At 34.2% G+C, this 23,050-nt stretch overlaps 1 protein-coding gene across 7 annotated transcripts in view; it reads left to right on the plus strand.

The window, feature by feature from the left end:
• DMD (dystrophin) overlaps window positions 1–23,050 on the plus strand; it is a 2,133,401-nt gene that overhangs the window by 181,982 nt on the left and 1,928,369 nt on the right. For all 7 annotated transcript variants that reach the window (XM_017548497.2, XM_037745683.1, XM_037745686.1 and 4 more), the window contains exon 2: window positions 14,295–14,356. In XM_017548497.2, coding sequence (XP_017403986.1) covers window positions 14,295–14,356 — 62 coding nt within the window. The remainder of the gene's footprint in view (window positions 1–14,294; window positions 14,357–23,050) is intronic.

Raw genomic sequence — 23,050 nt, forward strand, 5'->3', positions numbered from 1 at the left:
TGAAGAAACATAGAAATTATCTTTTCCAAATTCTATTTTTTTTAAGTTGAGAAAATTGTATTCCAGTTAATTAAATGATTGACAGAAGCCCGCAGAGCAAGTTAGTGTTAGAGCCAGGGTTCAAGTGAGAACATTCATCCAAAGCTCATGACAAAGCTACATTGATATTATTATTATTATTATTATTATTATTATTATTATTTTTGAGACGGAGTTTCGCTCTTGTTACCGAGGCTGGAGTGCAATGGCGCAATCTCGGCTCACTGAAACCTCCGCCTCCTGGGTTCAGGCAATTCTCCTGCCTCAGCCTCCCGAGTAGCTGGGATTACAGGCACGTGCCACCATGCCCAGCTAATTTTTTGTATTTTTAGNTTTTTTGTATTTTTAGTAGAGACGGGGTTTCACCATGTTGACCAGGATAGTCTTGATCTCTTGACCTCGTGATCCACCCGCCTCGGCCTCCCAAAGTGCTGGGATTACAGGCGTGAGCCACCACGCCTGGCCATTGATATTATTTTTATTCTACAGGTGAGCAAACAGAGGTGAGGAAACAGAGGCACATTGTTAATAAGTAGCAGAACTGCCTTTGGAACCCAGATAGGCAGGCTCAAAGCTAAAACTACCATACCACTATAATTCAGGAAAGTCATTCCTTTATAATCCGTTAAGTAGGTACTTAGAATTATCAAAGTAATCTTAAAATTGGAAAATTCAAATGTCTTCAATTTACAAGCTTTGGAAATTCTGAGATTCTACTTTACAATCACTTTAATGTTATCTAATCAAAAACTAATGTTTTCGGTGTGCTACAATTCATGAATTTTATGTTTGTGTCAGAATATAAAATTACACACACATATATGAACTTTATCTATTATATATGTATGAAATTTATATATATTATATATGTATATGAACACAACCTGAATACATGTATACATATGTATATATAGATAACTATTCAAACTTTAAAATTGGCTGTAGAGGAATGCAATATGCCACTTGACTTAAAGTCTTTTGTAATGACTAGAATTAAAAATAAAATGAACAATTTATGAAGATGAAATAAACAAAGCTATACTTAAAATGCTCTTTTTAGAAAGAGAAAATTCTGTTAAAAACCTCAAACTCTACTGTTTGTTGTATATAATGAGAATCCAAATTTTTTCTATAATTTCTAAATCTTTTCTATTTTCCTTTACAAGTTCAACTCAATAACATCTAAGTGCAAACAATAATGCTAGTATGGGAGCTTTTCAAAATTACTTAATTTACATGCTAATCTAGATTCACATCTATTAAATGATTAGTCAATCAAGACATAGATAAAACTTATCTATTGGCAATGTACACTGAGGGACCTGTTCTCAGTGTAGGCCTGTCACCAATCTTAGAAAAGAAATACATATTTTTTAATCCAGTAGCATAATAAATCTGAAAAAAGAGAGATCTTTCATTAAGAATCTTGGAAGAAGCAGTTGTTAACCACTTGTCATCAGTATTAGCAACTCAGGCTGAATAAAAATTGATTGTGTGACTCTGGACTTTCTTTGCTCTGCCACTTGGACAATCTATTAGCATTGGCACCTGATTAACTCTCAAAACTGCCTCCTCGTTTGATTAGCTCCCGGGACTTCTTTTGTATTCACAGTAATAATTTTCCAAGCCGTTTCCTAAAAGAGGGACTCTACTGCTCTTTGACTAACTGCAAAATTTCCCCTGTTTATGCTGGAAACATGTTTGGCCTTTGTTCCTGTTTATACTTTTTGGCTTGATCTTTCATAAATACTGGCTTAAGACTTCCATATTTGGTGAAGAGGGAATGAATAATTTCTCCTAAACTTTATTTCTGTTTTAAGTGCTTTCAGTATTTGGCACAGGGTAGAAAAGGGCAGGCTCAGCACTGAGTGCTGCTATTATAATAACTCACTGAATTTCCTTAGAACTTATTTTCCACTTAAATTGTTTTCTGCATTGATTTCTCTCTATGCTAATACTTGGCCATGTATAAGAAGAGCATGCTTGTTTTAGTGTTTAAATTTTGAATAATATGGTAAGGGGAAAGACCAAGATTTAAAAGATAATATATTCTAAATGGGCAATTTTTGGAAAGCATGTAATCCTTTTTTAAAACCCATACATCAGCTTATTTTAAATTTAAATGATGGAATATAACCCTGTCTTTTTTAAGTGAAGAGGTTGTATACATTCCATTGTTACTGAATTTTATTTTATGGGCCACATTTACTATTTACCTGCTATATTAGTCAGCTTTATTATAGGCTAATGCTCTGTAAAAAAAAAATAAATAAATAAATCCAAATCCCAACGACTTATAAGAACAAACATTTATTTCTTATTCACATATCAGCTTCAATTTTGTATTGAGTTCAGGTCAGCACTGTGTGTCTCTCCTTTCAGGAACAGAAGCTACCTCAGGCATGTACTTCCCCTGACAAAGGGAGGAAGAACTAAGAAAAGTGAAAACACTTTACGATTCTTAAGCTCCTAGGTCAAAACTGACACACTCTCATATCTGACTGTTACATTGCAAGACAAGCCACATGACCAAGGCTGTATCAGTGAATGGGAGGTATAATCCACCCATGGTGAACCATGGCATGTTGAAAGAAGGAAGAAAAAAATTATGAGCAAATAATGCAAACTACCAACTTGTTCAATAAGTTTTAATGCAATTAAATATATAGTCAGGAATAATAATACAAATCTCTATTCACACTTATTTTGTACTATGTTCTTGCTTAAGACTACTCTTGATGCTTTACAGGATATGTCATCAAAATCAAACTAACAGTTTTTTAACCATGATTATTTCCACTTTTCATACTGGAAATCTTAGGTTTAGTGTGGCTTATGAACCATATATGTAAAATATATATATATATATATATATATATATTAGATGAAGTCTCACACTCTTGCCTGGGCTGGAGTGCAGTGGCGCAATCTTGGCTCACTGCATCCTCCGTCTCCCAGATTCAAGGGATTCTCCTGCCTCAACCTCCTGAGTAGATGGGATTACAGGTGCCGGCCACCATGCCCAGTTAATTTTTTGTATTTTTAGTAGAGATACGGGTTTACTACATTGGCCAGGCTAGTCTCGAGCTCCTGATCTCATGATCCGTCCACCTCGGCCTCCCAAAGTGCTGGGATTACCGGCATGAGACACCGAGCCCGGCCTATGAGTCTTTTTTAACACTGCATAACTAGTGCATGATCAAGCCAAGAAACGTGGGCCCAAATTCCACATATAGAGAGCAGACAATAACGGTGCTCCTGTGGGCCATTCTGGGTTCCATATTCCATGCAACCATTGAGGAGCCCTATAGATCATGCTTAGCAATTGTTCCATTGTTTTTTTGTTTTGTTTTGTTTTGTTCTTTGTTTTTAATCCACAGGCTTCTGTCCCTCATTTATTGAGGATTGCCCCTGGGAGAACTAAATCTCTGTCGCTTCTGGACTGCCCTGCAAATGGGCTTACTAAGCTCGCCTAAACTTAAGAAAGTCTTAATGCAAAGAAGCAGATAGATGTGGATGTTTGTGGTGAGAAATCTTCAGCAACCACAGAATCTGTTCACTATATTTATAGGTGAACTCAAGATTGACTCAGTGAAATAAAGCATGAGGCATTATCCACATCTACTATGCCATCTTATTAACCTTTACTCCATAGTGTAAATTGAGTAAATGCATCTTGTGATTTAAATATCCCCTTAAAATCAGGGCCCTGTGTTTGACCATTTGTCTGTTTCTAAAGCATCTCATTAACAATATATTTGGAAATGGCTGTTGTGCACATTTGGCTGATAGCTTGCCTTTTGGTTTACAAAGAAGTATTTGCAACCTATAAAAACAGATAAATATATACCACAGAACAATATATTTTTTTAAATTTTCTGTGGAGAAATGGAATCTTTTAAAAGTAAAATTGAGTAGGCTGTTGTATGGAAATGGGTATCTAGTTAGCAGTTCTGCTACAATATCCAAGTATTTAATTTCACCTCTAAGTTACACTGGAGACCTTGACCTTATTTTGATTTACTCTGTCATATTAGTCTATGATTATTATTTTAACAAAAATAAGTGATCTTTCTCATGAACACTACCAAAGCATATTTCAAGTCTGCATACTAATTAATAGTAACTTATTTTTACTCCTAACAAGTCTACACCCACATATTCATGAGACATTTGAAATCACTTTATAAATTATAATGCACCACAGAAATATCCATTATTCCCAATATTACTGAAAACATATCTCATTGTTTTCAGCATGAGGAGGTGTAATTTATGTGAATATCATTTCATATTTAGTTTTTATCTTTCAAATCAAGAAGACTTGAATTTTTTGTGTATTTATAAATACTGTAAAAATCTTACTAATTATTAACATGACTGCCACATAGAAATTGTACCTATTTTGTAAAATAATGTCATTTATACAGAAGATCCACCGGAAGTTGCAATATATTTGGAAGTAAAGGTTTATAGGATTTGTCAATTTTTTTATTTGTTTCTCAGTATTAATATGTGTCATACATGTGTCACATTGAGTCTTCAAAATTCGGTATCTCTATTACTATTACCATGAAACAAATGGAGACAATAAGACACAGAGAGGTTAAGTAACTCACTCAAGGCCATAGAGAGAATGAGAAGTGAAACTGGAGTTGGAACTCAGGTTATTTGACTCAGTAATGAGTGCATGTAACCACTGGCCTGCACTGTATCTAATAAGTGCAATTTTAAGAGAATAAGAATGAACTATTTGCACAATCTACCAGATGGCACTATGTTTTTCCAACTGAGGCCGCTTAACACCTTTTCATATACTCTTGGAGTTCTGATCCTTCTTCCAGTCTAATACATTTCTTCTATGTCATTGTTATTATGTCCGACTTCATGCAACTTCTATAATTCTTCACAAGTATATTTCTACAATTCTTGTGCTATGTTTTCAATATATAGAGCATTGCAATTTTTATAAATATACAATTATGGGATTATGTTAGGTTCTCACCATAACTCCCATTTGCTAATGGAGCATAAATTCTATGATTAAGTGGCAGGGAATGGGAGGGAACTTTTATTCAATATGAGCTGACACAGCTTTCCAAATTGGTTTCTGGGTCCAACAACTCCCTACAATAAAAGAGCCATTGGCCTACCTGAGAAAGAAGCAGCATTTGCAGTGTAGGCAAAGGGACAGAGAGGTCATCCATAGCATTTGAAATTGTGTTAGAAGCCATGACAGTCATGAAAGATGAAGTAAGGGACAATTATATCATATTAGGGAGTGAAATTTACCTAGAGAAATAAAGGCAGGATTGTTTGAAGAAATATTTTTTCTCTTAATTTTTTATTCATTGTAGTGATGGAAGTAAGTAGCAGTACTTCAGTTTCAAGGCCAGATTTTGGGGGAAGTCATTGAAAATTAGTTCTATGTCTAATGGGTGCTCAATGGATAATTTAGGAAATGAATTGATGACAGAAGGTCTATAATTAACAGCAGTTTGAGCAGTATGATGAAGCGCAGGGGAAAAGCATTGGTCTAGGACTTAGTAGATCTGAGATTTAATTACAGTATTGATTAGTCATTTGATTTATTCAACAAACTCTTACTAAGTACCTATTTCTTCTTCAATATACCATGTTTGGTGCCAAGAGTTGCAAAGACATAATAATTCTCCCATCTGAATGTGGTAACATTTAGGAGGTAATGAATGGAATTTGGGCTGCATTATTGGAAGACAATAAACCAATTTTCTCGCTCTCTCTCTCTCTCTCTCTCTGTGTGTGTGTGTTTATAAACAAGAAGAGATATTTGAAATCACTTTATAAGTTACAATGCACACATACAAAGTATCTGTGTGTGCATGCACATTCAAAGTATTTATGTGTGTAATAACCACATATATACATACACACTCACATAATTAGAAAAAAGCCTACACATATGCATATATCAGAATGATTGATATGTTACGCCAGGGAGATAAGTGTGATTATGAAAACCCTCACATTTGAACTGGAGTGTTCTCATTCTAGAGACTGAATGAACAAAGGAATAAAGCAAGAAAGCATATGATTTATTCATGGAGAAATTTGGCTTGTGTGACTGGGGCAGACCTGGTAGGTATACATAGGGTATGGGATATGGGTGACTGCCAACAGGCCTAATTGATAATATGTTTAGAGAAGTATTCTGGAGTCAAATTGTGAAGTCCCTTATATGCCATTCTGAATAATCTAGCCAGTAACCTCATCAAGGAACCTCTGGAGTTTTCAAGTTAGTTCTCTTAGTATATGATTGTAACAGAACTGTAGTTTCTCCATCAGGGAACTTTATCATTGATTATCCATGATCAAACTCCCCTAATTCCACATATAATTATTAGCACTTACCAATACTACTGAGTAAATATATCTTGAATGCATCTACTTCGTTACCAGTCCCACTGCCATTTATTAATGCAAGCCATGGGCATTTCTTAGGTGGATTGTAGGTATAATCAGCTACTCTGTCTTATTATTTCCAGTCTTTCCCCAAATATTCTCCACACTGTGGAGTTTATTTACAAAAGCCAAACCTAACATTGCTATTCTCCTATTTAAAATTCTGCTTTGGCTTTGAACTCCCCTCTGGCTATATTTTCAGGCTCTTCATAAACAGGTTGACGATAATTTCACTTTTTCTAGGGTCATCTCCACCACTTTTATCCTCCTCTACCATCTCTAGGTCTGGAAAAGGACCATGCTCTTTCTCTCACATCCTGACAGTTTCACCTGCTCTTTTGATTCTCTGGAGTTCTATTTTCTACGACTTCTCTCTCTCTACCCTTAATTAACTTTCAGAACTCAGCTGAGATGTCATTTCATCAAGGAAGCACTGGATTTTTCAAGTTAATTCCCTTAATATATGATTGTAACAGAACTCTGTAGTTTCTTCATCATGCAACTTATCTGTATATTTGTATCTACACACCCTTTTATTGTGTCTGCTTCTCTCACTAAGGTAGAAGGAAAAAAGGTAGGGGCACTATTTTTCTCACAGTTGTTTTCCTACCACCTAGTAGGAGTCAGCACATATTTGTCACTTAATAGCCTTAAATATAAAATGTAATATATTAGTTACCTATTGCTGCTAAAAATTACCACAAATTTAGTGGCTTAAAATTATATAAATTTATTCTCAGACAGTTCTGCAGGTCAGAAATCCAAAATGAACCTCACTGGGCTCAAATCATGATGCCAAAAGGACGGCGTACTTTTGGAGGCTCCATGGGAGAATCTATCTCCTTGCCTTTTCCATTTTCTAGAGAATTCCCACATTATTTGGCTCATGGCCTTCTTCCTACTTCTTCAAAAGCAGCCACCTTGGGCCAGGTCCTTTTCTTGCTGCTTTCAAATTCTCCCCCTTATGCCACCCTTTCCCCCCTCTAAAGACCCTTGTAATTACATCCTGCCCTCCCAGATAATCTGGGATAATCTCCCAATCACAAGTTCACTAATTAGAAATTCTAATTCGATCTACAATAATTCCACTTTTCCATGTACCATAATTTATTCACAGATGTCAGGGATTAGCACGTGGCCATTTTTGAGGAGGCATTATTCTGCCTACCACAGGTTAATAGAATTAATATCTGCAGAGAAGAAAAATGAGAAGAGGACTAAAAAGTACATCTGGTCTTCATTAACCTAAAATACCTTTATTGAGCACTACTATGTAACACATTCTATGCTAAGTGCTGGGATTACAGCTCTGATCCAGACAGTCACTATTTTGGAAATGAGAAAGGATGTAGATGATGTTATTAAGAACAACTTTTGTAGGATGATGAGCAGTGAAAAGGGCATTGCATCGATTGTAGAGTGAATGGGAAATAAGGAAATCTCTTTGACATGAACAGTTTTTCTGTTCTTTGTGCAGAAGTTTAATTATTTTAGACCTCCTCATTATAAGCTGACCACTAATGCCACCTCAGGCCATAGAAAAATCCCATCATCAAAGACTATTACTCAAATTTAATAGAAAGCATTTTTCATACCATTTTCCATTGTAACCTCCTTCACTCTGCATTGCCATTTTGTAATATTAAAGGCACAGTAAATCCATTTTCTAAATATGTCCTAAATTTGGTGCCTTCTTTAATAATGCTCCAAAGTATCACATAATCTTATCTAATGTTTATCCTTAATCTTCCATATTTTTTATTTTCTTTTTACTCATGTTTAGTAGAATCAGAGAATAGACTGAACTTAATTGCTCTCCCATACTACTTCATAGTTTTTTCTTTAAGTGAAATAAACTCATCCCATTATATTTCTTCACTACGTGTATTTCTAAACTAGTATCAACTTTAATATTCCCTTCTCCTTTTAAAGATACATTTTCTGTGTCACCGTAGTGATGAAGATCTCCAATTAAAAGAGTAACTAGCCCCCAAGGAAATATCATTTAAAAAATGTTTTTCTAGGCCGAGTGTGATGGCTCATGCCTGTAATCCTAGCACTTTGGGAGGCTGAAGCAGAAGGATTGATTGAGGCCAGGAGTTTGAGACCAGCCTGGGCCGCATAGGGAGACCCCATCTCTGCAAAAACATTAATAATTAGACAGGTGTGGTGATGTGATGATGTGTGCCTGTAGTCCTAGCTCCTGGGAAGACAGAGGTGAGAGAATTGCTTGAGCCTAGGAGTCTGAAGTTAAAGTGAGCTATGATGGTTTCAATACGCTCCTGCCATGGCAACAGAGTGAGACTTTGTCTCAAAAAAAAAAAATGATTGTCTTGAACAGATTATGGTTAACTGCTTTGTGTAGTGGAAATAATTTTTAGTGTTTATAGAACTGTTTTTCTGGGTTCTTTTTTCCCCAGTTTTTAAATGCTTTCAGTTACGTTGTCTTATCTGATAGCAGAGAAGATGTCTTATCATGGAAGCTCTCCAACATCTGGCTCCCAACTCCTATTGCAATTTCATTCCATGCCACTCCCTTTCTCACATTTTAGAGTACAACAAAATGGAATTGCATGGTGAATGATAAGTACTTTCAGTTTCTTATCACTCTGCCCTGGCCCTTGCTGTCTGCTCAGTGAGATTCATCTTTATTTTCCTCCTACCTTTATTCCTTCTTTACTTTCTCTCATTCTTCTAAACTCAACCTACCCATTGCCTTCTCCAAAATATCTTTTCTAACACCCATGGGGAGAAGGTAATGGGTAGGTTCCTTTCTCCATGCTCCTATAATATCCTTTAAATTTATATATAGTTTTGTTTATGCAGAATATTTCATATTTATCTCTGATATGTCTATTATCTACTAGGCTAAGAGCTTTCCCAGAATGAGTCTTGTTTCTATTTTTGGTAACTACTGCAATGACCAGGACATAGTAAGCATTCTATAAATAGTTATTCTATAAATTATTACATAACAAAATGATCTCTATATCCTGTCCATAGCTCTATGAGTTAAAAAGCAATTAATATTCTCATTCACAGTTAAAGAGGCTGAGCCTTGGCAATTTTAAGGCCACAATTCTAATAAGTCCTGCAAAGTGACTACAAGCCAGTTCCACACATTTAATGTTCTCTCAGTTTGCCCAATATCATTCTTCTGCAGTAACTTGCACTTGTGAATCATGAATATTTCAATTTAATATATCCCATATTTATATTCCTGAGGGATTCAGGAATATAAAAGTTAATAACAGGGTAAAAGGTCATTGTACTAATCTTAAAAAATATGAAAGGCCACATATACTGAATAAAAATAACTTTATTAGAAGGGGTTAAAGATTTCTGAGATAAAATACAATATTTATGTCACGTTAGAAAGCTAATTTTATATGGGTTTTCCCCATAGAGAGAATAAAATAAAATGTTAGTCAGTTTTTGCAATTTATGAAGTAGTAGTTCTTCACTTCTTGACATCTCCAGGGAATACTTTTCAAGTAAATTTTCCCAAGAGAGATGTTTTTCCTTGATGCTCATATTAATATGTACACACATATTTTTATTAGTAAAATAAAATGTTATAAACAAATCCTAAAGGAAATGAAATAGAATTTGTGTTACTTGAAATGACTAAACAGAAGCATATAATCATTTTGTAATAAAACAGCTATCACTTTATTCTTTTCTCATTTGCTTTGTTGCCGATTGCACATTAATATGTTTTACTATAGACTATGTGATTACAGAAATATACATATTGTTAAAGTTTCAAAATAGTTTCTAGACCAATTTATATATGCATGATATATATGTATAGTGACTTTAGATTAACTAAGGATATACAACTTATGCTTAAATTAGTCAACTTTTAAGCAATACGACAAATAGCAATAAAATATATCAATCCAAATAAATAAGTATAAAATTTTAGCATAATAAAACAAAAATTAAAATGCATATGACCACTTGGGAAAAAAATGTTCATTCATTGACTAAGTAGCTTAATTTACAATGGTGATCATTAACTTGGATTTTAAGGTAATAAGAATTTTCTGCACGGAGGTCGATGAACTCTATGAAACTGTATGCAAATATGTATGCGTAGACATTTTTCTCTAGAAAATGTTCATTATTTTCATCAGATAATCAAATGGAGCCCATGACTTGAAATGTTTAAGAATTACGGATATATAATTTTCCCATTCCAATTAATTTTAAAATATTAAGTGATCAATAGATACATAAGCAAGGATTTAAACAAGTATTTTGACAAAAGTAGGAACATGCAGAATAAATAAATGCATGAAACATGTTCTACTTCATTAGTAATCAAATTAATTATAATTAAAGCAAACATGAAGTATCTCCTTACATCTAAACAAAGTAGCAATACCTTAAAAAACTAAAGCGACAAAACTCCTATCAACAGCATACCTGCTGCTAACATTATAATTCCCAACCTCATTCTTTCTGGTACCAGTAGAAGTGGGTATGACCACTTGTAAAATACTATACAAATATTTAGCAGAAGTCATAAAGGTTTTCATAAAGTTGACCTGATAATTTATTCCAAGACAATTATAAAACAAAAAAGAAGCGAATTCATGAACGTGTTTATTGTGACTCAGTGTCTAATAGCAAACAAAAGGAAAGAGCAGCTTATATGATATTTATGATAAAATAAGTGAAAAAGAAAGAATATTATTTTGGTTATATAAAATATATATTTATGGAGGATTGTAATGTGTGGACACAGAAATTTTGATTGATTTTTGGATGTTAAAATATTTCCATAATGATATATATGACAAAAATTGAAATACCAAATATCAATTACTACATGTAAGAGCATTATTATTGAAAGTATTAATAACCATATCATCCAGCATCATAGGGGAGGTTTATTACTCAGTTCTAGATCAGTTCATACAGACATATAAGTTATGCATTGCAAAATTCCAGTATGCTATTCACACAGGTTACAACATACATGGAACCTCCTTGAGTTGTTCAAAATAGAGGCTCTGAATTCATGATTATTTTGCATTTGTGCTAATGTGTTCACCTTTTGTGACTCTGATTATCTAACAGTATTCTGTATTATTAATTATGCATTTATAATATAAATGATAGATATCTGATCAATGTGAAAAGCCATGGACTTTGACTCCGAAAATCTATATTAATTTCTGTCACTTAAAAGCTTTATTCCTTCTCAGCTTGTGTTTATGTATAAAGTAATAAATTACATACAGATGCAGATGACATAATTAAAACAACCTTATGAATAGTAAGGCACTAAGAATTGTTATATATTTTATAATAATAATACAATTAATTATTTTAATAGTTATTATGTTAAAGAAAATATATGCTACTATACCAAAATAAAACATTAGCATGTAATTTATGGAAGACATATTTTTCTTATATTAAAGACGTAGAGGTAAGAGAGGACAACTAGCAAAGATGCTTATATGTTGAAGCTCACATTTAGTGTTATTTACACAGTAGATACATAACATTTTGCACATGTCACGGTTTTCATGCCGCCTTTGATGCTTACCTAAAAATTGCTCCATTTTCATATAATTGAAAAGAATAAAACTTTCGCTCTACTACCTATTTTTCACTTGAAAGCCTCTAGATTAAATCACTTCAAACAACCTCATATTGAGCTTTTGGCAGAGGATTTTGGGTTTGTTTTAAAGACATCTAAAGTATGCTTTCAACTGCTCTGCTTTCTGACAGAAGGTATGCATGCACATATAGGAAAAATAAGTGGAATTGCAAATAAGGTCATTTGCTTTCAGGAATAGATGTATATGTTACTGATAAATAGATGTATTAACAAATCTTCCTCCAGAAAGTCAATTAAGATGGTTTAATTTTGATTATTTGAAACGTTCTATTTCTTTTTAAATTGTTTTGGAAGGGCTAGTATTAATTTTATGGAAGTAAAGATTCGAAGGAGGGTAGAATAAGTTTGAAAATTATTACTATCTGTTTATATTTATTCACCCTTGTCAACAAAGGAAATACTTCCATATTGTAGCTAAGATTTATTGTATACCATATGAATAATGTTAATATTAACCATATATATAGTAGCTTGTGGGAATAACACAGTTAAATAAGAAAAATGTATTTTGGAATGCTAAATAAAATTTCTCATCTAAGATGACAGTTTGAAATTTATTTATTCACTGTTCTTTCTCATATTGATTAAAGAAATCTACTTATAGATTAATATCATGATTTAAAGATAAACAGATATTTTTAGTGCATGCATATATTCATTATAAGAAAGTGATTCCTTACTGTATATCACGTTTTTAAGAGAAGCAAAGGAGATTTACTACTGAAAAAAATATGAGAGCAAATAAAGTTACTTTGTAAAGGGCATTTTAATAACAGTTCTTTTGATCCAAGTAAATAAAATATGAAATCTATCAGTTTTAAATATCTCAGGTATATTCATTTACTGAACATTAACTAATATGGTTACATTTACAGTAATTAAAAAATAGTCTTTGGCTTGGAGAAAAACATTTTAATATATCAAGATTGATGGTTTTTCTGTCCATTTGACTTAATACTAATTTCCAGATTAGGGAAAAAAGATCGTCTGTAGAAGCATGAATTCTGTGAAGTTGTTTTTTAATAATTTTTCTCCTTAATCCCTTAGTATAAATCCTCGAGGATTTTTCCTTTGAGTATTTATATGTAAGCCATGAAGAGTACCATTTGCATTTTTATTTGACATTTTCTGACTTTTAGATGAAAATAGGTCCTAGAAATTTTAGAGTTGTAAAATCTCCCCTCCCTTAAAGCATTCACGTATTTGTCAAATGTATTTTCTGAGTTCTTAATTTGTTCAGACAGTGTGCTAAGTTCTGGGAAGCAAAGATAACTAAACCATGCTCCTGCTCATCAGGAAACCTCTTCCATAGAGGGAGAAGGCCCACATTAGAGTATGTAGATGCTGCAAAGGAGGGAATAATCATTTCTACATGGCTGGGGAGATAGCATGGGAAAAGGCTCAGAAATGGTTATCAGGGTAAATGACAGCTAAGAGTTTGTTTTAATTATACTGGAGTATCTAGTCATAACTGAGAAATAAATACTGTTATTCAGATGAGACTATTTTTCTGTAATCATACAGTGTTTGCATGACTATGGGTTTGGTCATATTAATTGTATATATATATATATATATATATATATATATATATAATTATTTTACTTTTTTCATAGTATTGATGTAAGGTTGCCAGACAAAATACAGGGTGTTTAGTCAAATTTCAATTTCATATATACAAATATATATAATTATTTTACTTTTTTGAGACAGGATCTCGCTATGTCACCCAGCCTGGAGTGCAGTGCCGTGTTCTCGGCTCACTGCAACCTCCACCTGCTAGTTCAAATGATTCTCCTCCCTCATCCTCCCAAGTAGCTGGGATTACAAGCACATGCCACCAGGCCTGGCTAACTTTTGTATTTTCAGTAGAAATGGGGTTTCACCATGTTGACCTGGCTGGTCTCGAACTCCTGGCCTCACGTGATCTGACCTCCTTAGCCTCCCAAAGTGTTGGGATTACAGCTGTAAGCCATCATGCCTGTCCGTTTTTCAGATATAATTTTAATTTGAATGCCCCAAACCAACATCACTCATGTTTAATTCCATTTATCAATGATGTAATACTAAATGTAAATTAACACTACCACATAATAATGGAAAGTTACTTGGGTTGTAAAATGTGAATTACATTTAAAGTTGCTTCTTAACTTTTACTTTTTATTTTGCATTTTAGATGAAAGAGAAGATGTTCAAAAGAAAACATTCACAAAATGGATAAATGCACAATTTTCTAAGGTAAGAATGGTTTGTTACTTTAAAGACGTAATATAAGTTGTGAAATTTTTGAAATGGACTGTGTACCTGTGTATTTTAAAAATCCGTGTTATTTTTCTCATAGTGTCATTTTATTTTAGCTGTGCAAATCTGGGGTTATAATGTTGACTCTTATTTAAGGAATGAGCAGCAGAAGATATGGCAAAGATACATTATTTAATTTTATAAAACGTATATCTTTGATTCTTTTTGACAATGTGAGTTTCTTTAATGACTTGAGTCATCAGAATATTATAGGTATAATCTTCTATCAAGTGACTGGAATGTTACACAGAAGAAGAAGATATGAGGGACTTTTGTTGTGAAAATTATCATTTTTTTTTGTCCCTCTTGGTCTTTACCAAGTTCAAGAAAAACAATATAATTGCCTTGGGTGTATTCAGCCCATATAATTTAGAGCATATTTCAAATAATTGAAAACAATAAGTTCATCTTGTTTTTCTGCAGGCATCAATCCATACTCTTAATATTTACTTATTTTGAAAATACAACTCAATTTCTAATCAATAGCACAACTCTAGATAATTATAGGTGAACACAGAGTAAAATATTGTTAACTTGAAAACTAGTATTAGGAATGCGATATATGGAGGTTTATTAGGATGTCAAGGTTTAAAAGTCTTGCATTTTAATTATTATTCTGGATTTGAGTAAATCAATCAAATGTTTGGTGAGTCAGTTTTCTTATGTTTCCATCATGAATGTTTGTGTATGTCTATATTGATTGCTTACTTGATACAACAAATCTAGATAATGGAAAGTAAAGCTAATAAAATATGGCCCTTAAATCTAAGGCTGTAAGAGTGGCATAGTTGTGATAATGGATATTCTGTTTCTTAATGTAATGATTTAAAGAGTTACTAAAAGTGAAAATTCCTAGTCCATTGCCTGATACTCTTAATAGCTATAAATTACTCAATCTATGGGTCTGATTTTGAAAAAATCATGATAATGGATCCAAAAGAATCTACTAGTAGACGTAATCTCAGAAGTTCTCCCTTTTCTATGACAAAAGCATTTAGAGTATCATCCATTCTTTGTGGTATTTGGTAGCAGAATGTTGCCATGCTCTCTTTAATATAACTTACTGAATTTTAATTAATAAAAGTTCATTTTATTCACTTGCTGAATTAATAATAAATTTCTATTAGAGACATAAACCAAAACATATATTTTAAAAATGTTTTTTAAATCCTCAACTTTTTTAGCCAAGTGAAATAAAATATAACAACAAAATATAGAAGAATAAATTAAAAACTCAGGATATTTAGGATAGGTATTCATAATTCTCAGAATATTTACCATGGATATATATGGTTTAATTGCTGTATATACTGGCATAACTTACATTTTAAAGTTTTGGAATTCTGAAGCAGACAAGAGATGTATTTTCAAACAAGCATACAGACAAATCAGAATTGTGAAGAAATTTTCTGAAATAATAAATGTCATAGTACTCTGAATCTTTGACTTGAACCAGAGTAATTTTTATAAGGTGAATAAACATGACAAGCACTGTGTATCCTCATTCCCACAAATTGAAATAGATCTTCACTCTGTACATTAACTTATCACAACACACCTGTTAATATGCAAATCAAACTTGATAGCCAGTTCATCCTCTATTAATATATTAGACCAATTAGGTGGTTTTTTTTCTGTCCTTATGAATGCCCATATCTTAAAACTGTAAAATATTCACATATATTAATACATTTACTGTTTTTCTCCCAAATATTTGCATCCTCTAATTCACCTTCCACTTTTCATTTATATTATAAATGTCCTCCCTAAGTCTGTTATAATTGCATCAGATGAGTCATCATTCTTTCAAGTACAGAAATTTTATTATCAAGCATATCCTAGGTGCCAGAAATACAAATAAAAGTTTACAAAGACAAAGGAGAAAACTTATTTAAAGGTAAAATGTATGTGTAAGTGTGTGCTAGCTTCTAATTTTGAGAACCTGAAAAGAATCTTTTTCCTATTTTCTTACCATTTTCTGTCAAAATTTAGGTAAATGATTACATTCTTTTGGATACTTTTGAAGATGATAGGAATTTAGAGGAAGCGAGTTGATTCAGTTTAAGCCACTTGGTGATACCAAAACATAAACATAATTGTGATATATGTCATTTGGCAATTTATTGCATCTCTGCATGCTTTTCAACAGAATTCTAGCAATGTAGGATACACAAATGAGTTGAGGTGGAATCTCTTGATCTCATGGAACCTACACAGTAATTTGGGAGTTTTTGGTTAATTGCTAAGTGGAGTAGAAATGAGTGAGTTTAATGTGGGTGGTCTGAGAAAGCAGTAATCTGAGCTAGAGGGAATCTGATAACTTTTATGAAGAAAGCCCTAAAATGTGAGCCCATCAAAGGCAGGAATGCATTATCTTTTTTATAATCTCAATGTTTATCACTAGTGCATTACATGAATATAATAAATACACTAGGTCAGTAGTACAAATCATTAAATCTATGCTAAATTTAGAGAAAGAAGAAAAACTGAGTGGAAAAATTGTGCTGAAGACTTTAAAAAAACAAAAAGGGAATGAAAAATTATCTGTCTGTGTGGTAAATTGGACACAGACACACATTCAAACAACTGTAAAAATGCCTCCCTAATAAACCTTCTAATTCATATTCATTTTTATAGTTGTATTAATGTGTGTCTGTGTCTAATTTACCACACAGACAGATAATAATTTTTCATTGCCTTTTATATACACATTTACATAATATTTATAAATTACAGAGAGACAACAAAATATTTCCTTGTTATTTTGTAAAGCTACAGAAGGGATATTTTAAGAAAATAAATGTGATTAAATAGATCTTTGTTGTGGCTTCATTTGAAGTCAAATGTGTCTTTGGAGTAAATCTAACTGATTTTTTACTTTCCCAGTACCATTTTAAAAATAAGCCCTATCTCTTTTTAAAATAAGTCTTCTATTAACCTTCGATTCCAAATAATTCTACTAGAATGTGATTTATCACATCTATTATATAGAGACAAGTGAACAATATTTATCTCCTCATAAACACAAAGCCATTTCTAGATAAGATTAATTCAGGGTTAATATTCCTTCCATGTAATTTATTGATATGTTGTAATCCTTTAAAAAGCCTAGTGTATACTCTATGGCAAATATAATTTGCATTATAAAAATCTTACTCATTCACACAGGCTTATTAAAGGAAAGTACAGTTTTGAAATAATGACCAAAAATAATTTTGTCATAAAATGTACTGGATGTTTGTGTTTGAGAAGAAATTTTATGGCAAAAATGTTTACTACTAGATCAATTGAGAGATAAACTTTCTCCCTACGAGTGATATGATGGTTTTGATCCTATACCGAATTTAGTGATCATCATTATTTCCTTACTGCACTCTTCTGTCTAAGTTTTTTCCAACATAGTATGCATATTTGACTTAAATGAAGTAGAAATGTATAATTAATTTTGTCAAATATCTTCACAAGAGCCCATGATATGATAGCGTTCCTGGACCAAACTTAGGGTTGAGGTGCTTATTCTTGTGGCCCAATAACGAGATGCAGATGAAATGGGAAAGGAGGAAGGTTTTTTTCTGTAACTGGCTATAGGGAGAAGGCCTGGAAATTATGCCCAGACTAACTAAAAATTACAAAGTTTTTCAGAGTTTACATATCTTCTCAGCTATATGTCTAGCTGTAAGTGTGCATTCATCTAAAGACATAAGTGATTAACTTCTTCTAATCTATAACTAACATCTGAGTCCTGAAGACCTTCCTCTGGAGCCTCAGTAAATTTACTAATCTACATGGGTCCAGGTGCTGGGGTGATTACCCTTATCTTGTCTCCTGCTAAGTCATGGAGGTTGCGGGTGTTCTTTCAGACACCCAATAAACTTGTTTATGGAGGCCTGGGGAGTTTCTTCAGATCCCCAATAAAACTTTTTTTCATCCTAAAAGGACCCTCTTAAAAATTCCTTCATTATTTTGCCATGCTTCAAGGCCCAGGAAAGGCCTGGGCAAAACTCTTGTTGGGCTTTTGTTACCTTTCAGCCTTTGTATAAGGGCACTGGCTCTATCAGCTTTTAATATTTAACTTGACCACTCCCTCAGTGCTGAAATGGAGGCCTGCGTTAGTGAGGCCTGGCCTGCCACCATAGTTCATTTATCTCTTCATTGCTGCAACATAAGTGTCCAGATTAAAAAGCCAGGACTCACCCTCTTTGGATAACATCATGTGATAAAATAAATTGATATGACATACTTTCTGTAAGATTTATTTTTAATTTACCTTCTAGCCAGCATGATGAGCATGATGTAGTGTAAAGTAACACAAACTTGTGAGTCAGTAAAGCAGGCTTTCTTTTTTTAAGTTCAGGAGTACATATGTAGTTTTGTTACATAGGTAAACTTGTGTCATGGGGATGTGTTGTACAGATTACTTCATCACCCAGGTATTAAGCCTAGTACCCATTAGTTATTTTTCCTGATCCTCTCCCTCCTCCAACCCTCCATCCTCCAATTAGACCCACTGTCTTTTATTCCCCACTATGTGTCCATGTGTTCTCATCAATTAGCTTCCACCCAAAAAATAACACGCAGTACTTGGTTTTCTGTTCATGCGTGAGTTTGCCGAGGATAATGGCTTCCAACTCCATCCATGTCCCCGCAAAGGACATGATCTCATTTTTTCGTATGGCTACATAGTATTCCATGATATAGATGTACCACATTTTCTTTATCCAATCTATCATTGATGGGCATTTGGGTTGATTCCATGTCTTTGCGATTGTAAATAGTGCTGCAATTAACATATGTATGAACATGTCTTTATAATAGAATGATTTATATTTCTTTGAGTATATACCCAGTAATGGGATTGCTGGGTTGAGAGGCAGTTCTGTTTTTAGCACTTTGAAGAATCATTACACTGATTTCCACATTGGTTGAACTGATTTACTCTCTTACCAACAATGTATAAGTATTCCATTTTCTCCATCAACCCATCAGCCTGTTATTTTTTGGTAAAGTAGGCTTCTTTACACCATTCTGTGACTTAGGAGAAAACATGATATCCATACTTTATTTGAAAAGAAAGGTAAATATAAAATTGAAATTCTGTAAGTCTTATTTTACTTATATGTTCATGCCTACTTGTAATAAAACATTTATTAAAAGGGCATTATAAATAGTAAATCATATGAACACAAAATATTCCTATTATTGTCATTATATATTTTCTGAATTGAAGGAATCATATATTTATGCATTTTTTTCTACTGAATCTCTCCTTCTTATTTACTTCTATTATTTTCCATGCTGTCATCTGGTCTTCTTGAGAACATGACATTTTAATTGTAATCATTGTGTTCCTAACTCCATAATTTCATGATGCTATTGAAACGAGCATGAATTTTAATTTCTCCTTAATAATATCCTAAAGAGTATTTTCCAGCTTGGATTCATTCTTTCCGTCACATTCAGGTACACCTATCAAATGTAGATTAGGTCTTTTAACATAATCCCACATTTCTTGGAGGCTTTGTTCATTTCTTTTTACTCTTTTTTCTCTAATTTTACCTTCTCATTTTACTTTATTGAGTTGATCTTCAATCTCTGAAATCCTTTCTTCTGCTTGGTGGATTCTGCTATTGAAACTTGTGTATGCTTTGCAAATTTATCCTGTTGTGTTTTTCAGCTCCATCAATTCATTTATGTTCTTCTCTAAGCTATTTATTCTCATTAGCATTTAATCAAACCTTTTTTCAAGGTTCTTAGTTTCTTTGCATTGGGTTAGAACATGATCTTTATGCTCAGAGAAGTTTGTTATTACCCACCTTCTGAAGCCTGTTTCTGTCAATTCATCAGACTCATTCTCTATCCAGCCTTGTTCCCTTGCTGGTGAGGAGTTGTGATCCCTTCAAGAAGAGAGGCATTCTTTTTTGGGTATTTTCCTTCTTTTTGTACTGGTTTCTTCTCAACTTTGTGGATTTATCTAGCTGTGGTCTTTGTGGTTGGTGACTTTCGGATTGGGTCCCTGAGTGGATGTCCTTTTTGTTGCTGATTAAGTTATTTCTTTCTGTTTCTTAGTTTTCCTTCTAACAGTCAGGACCCTCTGTTATAGGACTGCTGGAGGTCCACTCCAGACCCTGCTTGCCTGGAGATCACCTGCAGCAGCTGCAGAATTAAGGGTTGCTGCCAGTTTCTTCTTCTGTTATCTTTGTCCCGGAAGGATACCCGCCAGATGTCAGCCTGAGTTCTCCATTATAAGGCGTCTCTTTGGATATTCAGGGGTCCAGCAGCTGCTTGAGGAGACAGTCTGTCCCTTATAGGAGCTCAAATGCTGACCTGTGAACTCCGTTTTTCTGTTCAGAGCTGGTGGGCAGGTATGCGTAAGTCTGCTGCAGCAGAACTCATAACCATCTTTTTTTCCCGGGTGCCCTGCCCCAGGAAGGTGGGGCTTTATTTATAAGTTCCTGTCATTCTGCTGCCTTTTTTCAGAGATGCCCTGCGAGGAGGTAGCCTAGTCACAGTCTGCCAGCAGAGGCATTGCTGAGCTGCCATGGGCTCTGCCCAGCTGCTGTGTGAACTTCCTTGCAGTTTTGTTTACAGGGGTATAGTTAGAACTGCCTCAGTAATGGTGGTCTGCTTCAGTAATAGTGGACTTTTTCTGTAATGGTGGACTATCTCAGTAATGGCAGACTCCCTCAGTAATGGCGGACTGCCTCGGTAATGGCGGACTGCCTCGGTAATGGCGGACTGCCTCGGTAGTGGTGGACTGTCTCGGTAATGGCGGACGCCTTTCCCCCCACAGAGCTGTACCATCCCGGGTCCAGCTGTGCTTGCTGTGAAGCTCTCAATCCAGAGCGTTTCTGATTGCTGGTCTTTGTGGGGGTGGGACCAGCCAAGTCAGATCATCTGGCTTCCTGATTAAGCCCCCTTTTTTTCAGTTTAATGGGCAACTCTGTCTCCCAGGCATTCCAGTCACCAGTTGAAATGGCACCCGGATTTGTGTGAGTTTTTGTGTGGAGACCCACTGCACCAGCTGAAACTGCTGTGCCGGAGAATTGTGGCGCATTTCCACCGGGGAATCTCCTGGCCTGTGGGCAGTAAAAATTCATTTGGAAATGCAGTGACCGCTCACCCTCTGCATTTTCGCTGGGAACTGCAATCCAGAGCTGTTCCTATTTGGCCATCTTGTATCATCTTCAGTACCTTACTTCTTAAGCAAGGAGGTAACCAAAAGATGAATGAATAGACAATGTTATTTCTTTTAAAAATGAATTAATAAGCTTTTGTGGGTACAACAAGCAGGCTGCTATTTTGTTTCCTTCACAATTTTCTATAGCAAAATTTGTTAGTATTAAAGTATAATGTTGATACACAGATTTTATAAGATATAAAAGTAAAGATATTAAAAGACAATTTAAAAAGTTTTGAAGAAACTATTTTAGATTAAGTAAGATAATAAAGAGAAACAATGCTTCAAATATTAGGAAAAAAGACTTATGAGAAAAGTCAGAAGTACTGGAATTGGCTGGCTAAAGTAGAAAATAAATGATACCTTTCTCATATTAGTTATTTGAATGCTTTGGTTTTGTTTTATTTTATATTCTGTTAGACACTGTCTTTCATGTTTTCAACCAATTTTTTTCTGTATAACATTAGACTGTGTCTAACAATAATATGCAAATGAAAGAGACTGTAAAGGAACCACCCACATTTTCTCTACAAAAGAAAAGATAGTCTGAGAAATCTGAATGTCTAAAGTCCTTGAACAACAGTGGAAATGGAGGATGGTTTATGAGGGTTTTTCAGTATTAGCGAAAGACTGACAAAAGCATGAGTTTATCAGCAGGAAGTATATATAGTCAGACTTATAGACTGAAACCATTCCTAAAGCTGTGTGTCCCTGTTTTAGAACTATCACCACCCTCAGTGAAGCCCACAATTCACAGACATTGCAAAATCACCACAGTCCCTGAAGGCCAAAGAATGAGACAAAGGAGTCCTTTATCATTTCATAACTTGGTGTGCCCATTCTTCATAAAAGTCAGGACCCAGCACCTGCGGTCCTCAATACAGCCATTTAGAAAGCCGCATGGTAGTCACTCCTTTTGCTTGTTCTGGCAGGGACTGGAGTTGGAGCACAAAAATCTTGTCATTAAATTCAGTTCCTGTATCACGTTGTTTTCCCCGTTTTGATCATGAAGTCACATGCCCCATCCTCTATCTTAATGGTAGGTGATTATTAGACGAGTACCTGGCACACACTAGATTTATAATAAAAAATACAGAATAATTAATGATAAAGAAATGAGTGGTGGATGTAGTAGAATAGACAAATATATAGGAATCCTGAGAAGTTTGGCAGCACATCCAATAGAAATGTAATGCAAAAAGTTTATATAGTATTTAAATTTTTCATACCATCATTTAAAAACTAAGAAGAGGCTGGGTGCAGTGGCTCGTGCCTGTAATCCCAGCACTTTGGGAGGCCGAGGCAGGTGGATTATGAGGTCAGGAGTTCGAGACCAGTCTGGCCAAAGTGGCGAAACCCCATATCTGCTAAAAATACAAAATTAGCCAGGCATAGTGGCAGGCACCTGTAATCCCAGCTACTCAGGAGGCTGAAGCAGGAGAATAGCTTGAATC

This window comes from Cebus imitator, unplaced genomic scaffold (genome assembly GCF_001604975.1).
Source record: "Cebus imitator isolate Cc_AM_T3 unplaced genomic scaffold, Cebus_imitator-1.0 Scaffold208, whole genome shotgun sequence".
Taxonomy (NCBI): Eukaryota; Metazoa; Chordata; class Mammalia; order Primates; family Cebidae; genus Cebus; species Cebus imitator.